This window comes from Elgaria multicarinata, chromosome 18 (assembly GCF_023053635.1).
Source record: "Elgaria multicarinata webbii isolate HBS135686 ecotype San Diego chromosome 18, rElgMul1.1.pri, whole genome shotgun sequence".
NCBI lineage: Eukaryota > Metazoa > Chordata > Lepidosauria > Squamata > Anguidae > Elgaria > Elgaria multicarinata.
This window is the reverse complement of record NC_086188.1, coordinates 21,701,747-21,712,361: the sequence shown is the minus strand read 5'-3', so window position 1 is coordinate 21,712,361 and position 10,615 is coordinate 21,701,747. Positions and strand designations below refer to the sequence as shown.

At 45.6% G+C, this 10,615-nt stretch overlaps 1 protein-coding gene across 1 annotated transcript in view; it reads left to right on the top strand.

Annotated features, from left to right (window-relative positions):
• Positions 1-320: 320 nt before the first annotated feature.
• The window catches only part of LOC134410567 (solute carrier family 2, facilitated glucose transporter member 11-like), a 39,302-nt gene continuing 29,007 nt past the window's right edge, over positions 321-10,615 (top strand). Inside the window, exons 1-4 of the mRNA XM_063143894.1 lie at positions 321-349; positions 1,772-1,870; positions 8,485-8,645; positions 8,923-9,047. Coding sequence (XP_062999964.1) covers positions 323-349; positions 1,772-1,870; positions 8,485-8,645; positions 8,923-9,047 — 412 coding nt within the window. The 5' untranslated portion in view covers positions 321-322. The remainder of the gene's footprint in view (positions 350-1,771; positions 1,871-8,484; positions 8,646-8,922; positions 9,048-10,615) is intronic.

Here is a 10,615-nt window from a genome sequence, read left to right as displayed (position 1 = left end):
AGTGTGCCAGGAGAGATGCACGGGAGAGTTTCTCTTTTCCCTAGCCTGATCCCTGTCCAAGATGCCAAAACTAAAGGGGAGAGAGAATTGACCTCATAATAACTTAGAATGGTGTCTTACGGTTCTTGAAATAGTTAACCAAAGTGAAATTGTCCTTATCCAATAGCTGAAGAGAGCATGGATGATGACATCCCAGAAAGGATACATTTAACTCCAGTGCCCCCTGAGCTACTCCTCAATGCTCTTGACTAAGGCAAGACCAGGAGCTCCCAAACCACCAGACAGCCATCTGTCACCAGCTGGGCAAGATTTCCCGCAGATCATGGCAGCCAGTTTCCTCTCAGACCTTGTGAGTAGCCTGTGCATCAGCTGGGCACATTGATTGACTCCTAGTCTTGCACACACACCTTCTAGTTGTCACAGAATAGTGCTGGGAATAGCCCTCTAAGCAAATTTGGACAGGGTGTGTGTGTTCCACCTCTGAACTCAGAGGTTCTTTCCTGCCCTCAGTGCAGCTCAGTTTGTAACAAAACCCTTGCATTGTATTTAGCTCTTCTCTGAAGCTGACTTTGGCTAGTAAGCATGCAGATAATATCCCAGCTGCCAGCTGCTGCCGGCGAAAGAGCGCAGGAACCAACACGCAGGAACCAAAAATCTGTGTGCGGGTGTGTGTGTGTGCGGGTGTGTGTGTGAGAGACCCGGGTGGCTCTTTCGCCGGCAGCAGGAGGCCGGCAGGGAGGTGGGCGGCGGCGGCGGCAAGGACGCGGCCGGATTCCCCAGCCTCCTCCTCCTCCACCTCTTCCTCCGTCTCTTCTGGGCGGGGATCTACACAATCGTTTTGGGGGCGGACTGGAGGCGCACGCAAGCGCCTTCAGTACGACGTGTAGATCCCCTGGCTCCTGGCTCTCCCGTGAGCTTGGGGGAGGCTAGCTGCTGGCAGCCCCCAGTCCTGTGCTACATGCATGACTGAGGCTTTAGAATCTGAAGACCTGCCCTCTTGCTTTATCTGCACTAGAAGATGGAAGATACGAAACTGTGTTCTGAGCATATCTGATGTGGCTAAAACCAGGGAAAGAGCTTGTACAGATGAGTATGTGCCAAGAGTATATTTTGGTCACATTTTAGAGAGACATTTTATTCTTAGTTGTTTATTATTACATTGATATCCTGCCCTTTTCCATCTTGCACGGCAGCTTACATGGTCTTCTTCCTCTTCATCTTATCCTCGCAACAACCCTATGCGAAACGTTAGGTTGAGACTCAGTGACTGATCCAGTGACCTAGGGAGCTTCATGGCCAAGCAGGGGCTAGAACTCGCATCTCCCAAGTCTAGTCGCATCCCAAGTCCAGTCGCATCTCCAGTCGCACCACACTGCCTCTCATGTGGTTCATGAGGCTGTAATCTACCTGCTCAGTGGCCAAGATAGATCTCTAACTGCAAAGAATACATGATGGGTTCATAACAGGTAGAATCATAGAATAGTAGAGTTGGAAGGGGCCTATAAGGCCATTGAGTCCAACCCCTGCTCAATGCAGGAAATGCAGGTATTCTTTGTTAATTCTATTGTCTTGTGATGACTGCTGACAAAAAACTAATCTGTTCTTCTCTGCTTTTATTTGACCCCTGATCACTCAGTGTCAGGGAAAGGAAATGCTGGCTAGCCTGTGTTCAATGTTGCACCTAGCATGTTCCAGTATTGATCACCATTGGGTCAGGGTGACATGCAGGGTGAGATGCAGGTGGTCTGGATGGTGCCCTGTGTCTTTGCAGGTGCAGTACCAGCGGCTCTTCCAGATGTTCCTTGTGTTAGGCATAGGTGGGACCCTCCTTATTGGCTTCCAGGTCTCTGTGATCACCTATCCGTCACAGGTAAGCTTTTGTAGCTGAGGATTTGGCCTGCAGGGCACAAGCTGAAGGACGTCTGTCAGACAATGGTCCAGAGGGCAGCTTCTCTGGTGGGACTATTTGGCTGATAAAGATTCTGTGTGTGCAAGCGGCTGCTGTGAAGGATTTAAAACACACACACACACACACACACACACACACACACACACACCCCGCACGTGCTGTGATCTTGCCTATCCTGAGGGCATGGTTGGCTCAGATGGTGCTGATCACCCTCACTGCCCCTTCAACAGGCGATCACACTGTCAGAGTTCGACATACCATATGTTTGGCACACATCAGATTTTATGTCCCACTTTGGTTTGGGCCAAAATGTTGAGCACATAGAAATCAAGGGTCCCCCACGCCCCCAGCTTTCTCAAATCAGCATAAGAGTGTTGTAGTAGTTCATTTCCAGCATCAGCAGGGTTTGGACCACAGACCTTTGCTGTCCCTTCAAACTCTATCATAATATTACATAACATACGGACATCAGAAGAGCCATGCTGGATCAGACCATCTAGTCCAGCACTCTGTACACACTCTGTTCAACCAGCTGTTGACTAGGAACTCACAAGCAGTGACACAGTTGCAACAGCACCCTCCTGCCCATGTTCCCTAGCATATAGCCTCACTGCTTCTGATACTGGAGGTTGCACATTTCCATCAGGACTAGCCATTGATAGCTTTCTCCTCCAGGAATTTATCCAACCCCCTTTTAAAGCAATCCAAATTGGTGGCCATCACTGCATCTTGTCATAGTGAATTCCATAGATTCTATGATGAAGGCATGTACGGATAGATCAATAGATATTCTTATCTCTTCTAGTTCATTAGCTAAATTCTAGCTAGGTTAACTGTGAGGTTACAGCACATTGAACTTTAGCTAAGGATCCAATCATGTACTGAAGATCTTCTGGCCAAACATATATGAACTGAGCAGCTGGCGGAGTCATAATAATAATAATAATAATAATAATAATAATAATAATAATTTATTCCCCACCTCTCCCTCTGGATCGAGGCAGGGAACAACACTAAATAAAATGTAATACATAAAATTAGTTAAAAGAGCATATAAAACCAATACAGTATTAAAATAACAATCACAATATTTTAAAATTCTTAGGTTTAAAATTCATCTGGGTAGGCTTGCCAGAAGAGACTAGTCTTTACAGCTGTCTTAAACTCAGAGAGATCTCTTCCGGCAGGCCATTCCACAGTCTGGGGGCGGCAGAAGAAAAGGTCCTTTGGGTAACAGTTGCCAGCCTAGTTGTGGCTGACTGGAGTAAACCCTTCCCAGAGAACCTGAGTGTGGGAGAAGGCGATCCCACAGGTAACCTGGACCCAAACCATGTAGGGCTTTAAAGGTAATAACCAACACTTTATACTTCGCCCGGAAACTAATTGGCAGCCAGTGAAGTGATTTTAAAGTTGGTGTAATATGGTCACCGCTAGGTGTACCAGTGACCAACCTGGCTGCCATATTTTGAACTAGTTGAAGTTTCTGGACTAGGTACAATGGTAGCTCTATGTAGAGCACATTGCAGAAGTCAAGCCTTGAGGTTACCAGCGTGTGCACTACCGTCTTTAGGTCTTCCAACTCTAGGATGGGGCGCAGGTTGGTTGGCCCAAGGGAGGACAAGTACACAATATCCTCTATCCACAACCACACTCTCATCTAGATCAGAATTTTATTCTGGACAATAAGATCATCAATGGCTACTAGTTATGGTGGCTACCTCCAGTATCTGTGGCTGTACTGGCATAATACGACAGGGAGGGTGCTGTTGAACTCATGTCCTGCTGGTGGGCTTCTCATTGAGACATCTGGTTGAGCACAGAATGTGGGAACAGAATGCTGGACTAGAGGGTCTGATCCAGCATGGATGTGTCTGACTGCTGTCTTCTGCTATGGCTGAGTGGTTAGGGAGCTGCTCAGTGGTGTTTGCAGTGTGGATTTAACACCTCTGGCTGTTTTGGGCCAAGTATGTAAAATGGTTGTTTCTCCACCCTTCCCACTGGTGGTCTCCATCTCCCACCTCCTGCTTTTTGAGCCTATGTCCTGGGAGCAAGCCACAGGAGGCTTCTTTATATTAAAGATGGAGGCCCTTTAAATTAAAGGGAAATAGTGTTTGCTTCTTGTTGCTTTGCTTCCTGCTTGTCTTCTGCATTTGAAATGAGCTGAATTACACAGGAGGAGAGCAGCAACTACTTGTCTGTTATTTGAAACCTCCAATGTCATACAGTTGAATGGAACAGCGCCCTCTAGTTTTGTAGCGCAACTTTGATGCACATGGCAGGAAGAATCAAGATATTTCAGAAGTGCAAGAGGCTCACAATGTCGTCAAAATGACGCGCAAACTTCCAGAGTGCCCGACTATGAGCGTGCTATAAGTTGCTCATTTGAAGAAGCCCTATTTGTCTTTGGTCCTTATTTGCACATGTCTGTCCTGGCCATTTGAGTTTGGCTGCTGGGTGAGTCATGAACTCCTGCTCCAAGAGGGCTGTGTGTGAATTCTGCAGTCCTTCTGCCCAGGGAGCTATTGGCTGTGTTGTGTGGCTCTTTTTCCTTGCCTTTGTGTTCCAAAATGGTGGTTGTGAGGCGCATCAAAGGAGTTGAAGCTGGGCTATGAGCAGATTACTATTTAGTTATTGATTACATTTCTACACTGCCCAAGCTCTCTGGATGATTCATTAAAACTACATGTACAGCATAAAACAATATATAAGAACTTAAAAACTACAATATAAAAGTACAACCAGAAGAAAAAAACTCTTAGCAGCAATGCAGAGATTTAAAATACAGATTTCAAACAACGGAGCTAAAAGATTAGAATGCTAAAATACTCAAGAAAAGAAAAAGGTCTTCGCCTGGCACTGAAAAGAATACAACATAGGCACCAGACGAAACTCCCTGAGAAGCTCATGTCACAGCTAGGGTGCCACAGCAGAAAAGCCCTCTTCCTGGTAGCCACCCACCTCCCTTTTTTTGGCAGGGGCTCTCAGAGAAGGCCCACTGAGAATTATCTTAGGGTCCGGGTATTTCCATATGGGAGGAGACGATCCTTCAAATAACCTGGCCCCAAGCCTTTTAGGGCTTTATGGGTTATTACCAACACTTTGAATCAGGCCTGGAAATGGACTGGCAGCCAGTGCAGCTGGAAGAGTACTGGCATAATATGATCTCATTGGCCAGTTCCTGTTAACAATCTCACTGCTCTGTTTGGATTAGCTGAAATTTCAGGACTGTTTTATAATGCATTGCAGTGATTCTTTAGGGAGAGTGCAACACCCTCCAGAACAGGTTGAATGTCATCTAGCTGGGCAGACAAACCACCCTCATCCATTCCATTACTGTACCCTGGTGTTGCATAAATTATGCTGAATCCGAGTGCATCACAGTCCAATATTGAAGCACTAGTGAAAGATCACAGGCAAAGCGTTGGGCTCCAAATGTTTATTCTCGAGAATTGGGTAATGACCTGGCACTCACGCAGCAAAGACAGGATCACAGCGCACTACATTCAAACCACAGCATATATAGTCCAAATGTTACACGTCATTTGCCCACATCCTATTGGTCCACCTCACATCACTCTAGCATGCCCAGTTGTGCTCAAGTTGTGTCAAGGGAGGAACTGCAGTGGGGAAAACATCTGGCTGTCGCCATCACCACATGTGAAATACTTGCTTCCAGGTGTGCTTTGAGCCGCATACCTGCACGTAACCCTTTCCTTATATGGGCAGCTAGCTGGTGGAACGAATTTGGCAGGATTAACTTAATCAGTGTCTTCTGGAGCTGACAAGGCTAAGGGGCTTGATGAGTGCCTACGTGCAACTTGCGTGGGGTAAATGGGGGTACTGGCAGCATCTGGCCACTCCCCCCTCCCTGCCTTGTGTACCCCTTTACCCTTTCCAGGTGTCCCTATGTGTGTTCCTGCGCAGGCTTCCAATGGGGGTAGACCGGGTCCTCTTTGGAATTGAGCTAGCTGGGTGGTTTGCAGCCATGCACGTCTTTGTTTACATTCACAGTTAATTGACCGTGGCGCTATTCTCAAGCAGCAGATAAGACACGTGTGGCTGAAGTTACAAAGTAGCAGCTATTTTACTGTTGGCAGGCTGCCAAAACCACAAATAGGAAGTTGAAGGGAATGAAGTGTTCCTAGAAAGAACTGGGGCTTGCGAAGGGGGAAATATGAAGCAAATAGTCATAGCTCTTAGTGGAGTGTCCTGGGGGGAGGCGTTGCGGGTGTGCAGGTGTGTGAGGGTGCACATGTACGCATGCATGTATGTGCATGTGCAAATGCGTGTATGGATGCGTGTCTGTGTGTCAGGGGGAAATGGACATTCTAGATTTTACGTCACTGGTACTGGTTCAGAACAGCCACTGCCTCACCTGGATTTGATGAAAAAGAGAGGTAGAGCTTAATTACACCTCAGCCCTCACCTCCAGATAACCTCCCCCAGCAGTTTTATGTAGATGTTGAACAGGAAAGGAAATAAAATAGAGCTCTGTGGAACCCCATGGCCTAGTTGCAACAGAACAATAATCCCCCAGCACCATCTTCAGGAATTGGCCATCCTAGTAGGAGTGGAACCACTGCAGCACAGTGCCTCCAACTCCCAACCCAGACAAACTATTGAGAAGGATACTGTTATGTCTAGCCCTGATCCCCCTGTTTTGGAAGAATGTATTTCAGGTAATCAGTCAGAATCAGACTCTAGAGTAGAGGAGTTGGCCCCAGACACAGGCCAGCCTGTACCAGTGGGGGACAGAGCTCTCACGCTTTCTCCTCCAGCTGGTCCTGATCTCTCTCCAGAACTTATCTCATCAAGGGCAAATCATACAGAGGCAGTGGGAAGCCAACATTCTTCTGAAGGACAGGCCACCGACAGGCTAACTGAACCTAGGGTGTGGTGCAGGCTAAAACAGGCAGAGCGAAAGGAAGGCGAGAAAAAGTCAGCCCGGCTCACATTGTACCTCTCTAAAGTTAACGCCTTTTGGGAAAAGGCTTTTCATTCTCCTTGAAACAACAATTGTCTTGCTTAATTTGCATAGTTTTGCCTAGGGAGAAGTTTCCAAGAGATTAGACCCTCTTCAGGCGGGAAGAAATGTTTATTGCTTAAACAAAGCTTTGTGGATTACTTAGCAGGCCTCGTTTTTTGTCTTCTAAGAAGGTAGGAGGTTTTTTATGAAACCTGACAGATACCATGATTGATGGTATCGAAAGCCACTAAGAGGTCCAGGAGAATAAAGAGGGTCAAACTTCACCTGTCCCTCTCCTGGCAAAAGTCATCCCACAACCAAGTCAGTTTCCATTCCAAAATCAGGCCTGAAGCCCAAATGAAATGGATCTAGACTTCAACAGCTTATGGCTGCAATAGCATTTAACCCAATAGAAGGAGCAGAACAGTGATATGTGTGGAAATTCCAATTGTTCTCATTAAATACTTTCTCTGGAGGTAAAATAATGGACAAACATACTAGGGCTGTGCTCCGCTTCTCTTTGGGTCGGAGAAGCAGAAGCGGATCGGGTTGCTTCTCCTCCCCTTAAGGCGGAGGCGAAGAGCATCAGGGGGGCAGCAGAGCGTCGTGGAGAGGATCGAGATGAAGGTGGATTCTTCATCTCAATCCAGAGCTCTGAAAAAAAGGTAAGAGGGCATTACCTGGCTCTGCAGCCACCCGTAAGAGGGCAGGGGGAGGGGGGGTTTACCTGGTCCGTTGCAGCCCATTGCCGGCTTCACTTGAGCTCACCGCTCAACCTGGAAGTGTAGGCCGCGGGGCCTACACTTCCGAGTTGAGCCGCAGGCTGAAGTGAAGCTGGCGACGGGCCGTGACGGACCAGGTAAGTGGTGTGCGCAAGGGGGGGGCTTACCTGGCCCTGCCACGGCTGCCACAGTTTGTGTGGCGACGTTGGTGCAACCAGGTAAGTCTATGGGTGTGTGTGTGTGGGAAACGGAGATCCGTAATGAAGCAGACCGGGCCACAGGCGGATCATGGCGGGGTGGATCGACCTGATCCAGAAGTTGCAGATTGGGCCATGAAGAGGATCGGGAGGTCCGTGCACAGGCCTAAAAAATACAATGTCAGACCAGTTCTTATTGTTAAAGAACGTATTTAAAGAAAATTTTAAGATTTAAATTTGTTAGTAATAAAGCTAAGAAGACAAAAGCATTACAGGGAAAACACCAAAGTCAAGGTCAACACATTCAATGTCAAGGTCAAACGCATTCCAAGTTCCTGACTTCCCAACAATGGTGTCAACACACTCTTGATATTTGCAAGCAAAGGAAGCAGTAGAACTGAATAAGAATACTTAAGTGTCCTACTTGAAACCCTTATTCTTCTTGACTGTATTTCTGGTTATCTGAATATTTTAAGTCCCTCTCTCCAATAGAATAAATGAAGGTTTGAAAATGAGCTAGGGCAGGTTCCCTCCCCCGCCGCCAAGTCTGCTCTCTGGATAAATAATTGTGTTGTGTGTGTGTTTTTTAAAAAAAATGAAATAAGGAGACTTTCATATACAACAGTCATATATATATATATATATATATATATATATATATATATTTAACTTTAAAGTCTTTTTTGTCAGGACATAAAGAGATTTATCAACGAGACGTGGGTAAAACGACATGGCTCTCCTCTCCTTCCAGACATGCTCACCCTGCTCTGGTCTTTTGTTGTGTCCATCTACTGCCTAGGTGGGCTGCTGGGATGTCTCTGGAGTGGACCCCTAACCACAAGATATGGAAAGTACGCCTCTTTCTCATCAATTCACCTATCAGAATATATTAGTGGCATTACCCTTGTGCTTCCATGACTTTACATAATTTTTTTATTCATAAATCTTATAGAATTTATTCACAACATTTTCTCTTGTCTCTCCATTCCACAATCGAATTAAAAGCCTAGTGGATAAGAAAATAAATTAAAACAGCAAGTGATCAATCAGAGTTTTCTTTGCCTATTCAGTGAGGAAATAAGGGGGGAAGTATAAATGGAATTAACACTAAAAATTTGTTTATTACAGAAAGAAAAGTTTAATGTGCAACAATTTTATCGTAATTGTAGCTGCCCTTCTCATTGGTTCCAGTAAGATGGCCCACTCTTTTGAACTGATTCTGATGGGTCGCTTCTTTTATGGCATCAGTGCAGGTGGGATGTTTGAACTTTGGGGTCTTTGATGAAGCTGTTTGATCCCTTACAGAACTAATAGCAAAATAAGAAACACAGGGGTAGGAGAAGAGACTGAGTGAGGAGTGTAGAAAAAAGGTGGAGAGCTCTCTGAGGGTAAAAGGTGAAGCACTCGCACTTCAAGACCAACTGCCCTCTCCTCCTGGAAAGGAAACCTGTTTTCAAACCTTAGTTGATGAGAGGGATTTATTCCCAACAGAAAGAGGATCAAAACAAATCTAGGGTACTGAGATCTCTTGGCATTGGTCCACGTGCAAAAGGGCACAGAGGTTCTAGGTTACGATTAATCTCTAGAGCAAAGCATTAGGAGGGAGGGGGGGTTCCCATCCTTAATGGATGTTAATAAGTTTGCTAATAAGTTTGCTTTCAGGGCTTTTGACTGGCCAGTTCAGAATTGACCTCAAGTAACTTAATTAGGGCCAGAACTACACCTTGCGTCAAATATTTACGAATGTGGGATAAAAAGCAGGAAATAACACTATGAACGTGATATATGGAATGTTGTGCCCCAACAATTGTCAGTCCACTTTAATACCACTTTAAAACAGTAGCATGGGGTGGGGGGATCGCTTTTCCCTACTGTCGCTTTTCTGTCTCACAATAGGAACAAACAGCTTCCTCTTTCTTCACACGGGGAAGAAAAAGGAAGCAGCAACGACCACGTGGCCCATTCAGTGGGTGTCTTTATCGTGCTGCTTTTCTTGCACACTGCAGGAAATGGGGGCAAGTTTCACTTTAATTAAAAAAAATGGATTTTTTGGGTCTTATTTTGCTACGGAAAATAGAGCAGAAGGAGTGGGAGATGCACAGAAGGTCAAAGGGACCTTCTGTGTCAAAGGGACCCGCGGACATTCATAAGTGGCCAGTAACGAGGGGAAGAAGATGCGAGGGAGACTGGAGCAGGCAGGCACCATCAGAGCCTGCTTCAGTTGGACCCCTCCCCTACAGGGCTAAGATGAGAGGACAGAGCAGGGCCTTCCCACCAGCCTAAGCAGTCTCCTTAATTTCTTTTTATTTTCTCCCTTTTCCCTCTCCATACACTTTTTCTTGTGTGTCATGTCTTTTTTAGAATGTAAGCCTGAGGGTAGGGACTGTCTTCTTTATTGATACATTGTAAGCTGCTCCGAGAGCCTTTTGGCTGAGGTGCGGGATAAAAAATACTCTAAATAAATAAATAAATAAATAAAAAATAAACGAGCATGCTATAAATACTTGTCTGATGATGCTCCAAATTTGCAGGTTCCAGGGACCCCAATTTTTGTATACCAAAGTGTTGGGATTAGCTTTATGCAGCAGAATATGTGGGCTTGGAGATATAAAGAATACATAAAGAGAAACTGGCGTTTATCTTAAAAGGCAAACGTATTTATTGGGAAAATACATAGGATAGGAAAGCCTCATTCTATCATTTTTATTTATACAAGAGTTTAATGTAGGTTGAAGGATTTTAATGGTAATTGTTTTATGTGTATTTATTTACTTATTTATTTATTTCTATATCACCCAATAGCTGGAGCTCTCTGGGCAGT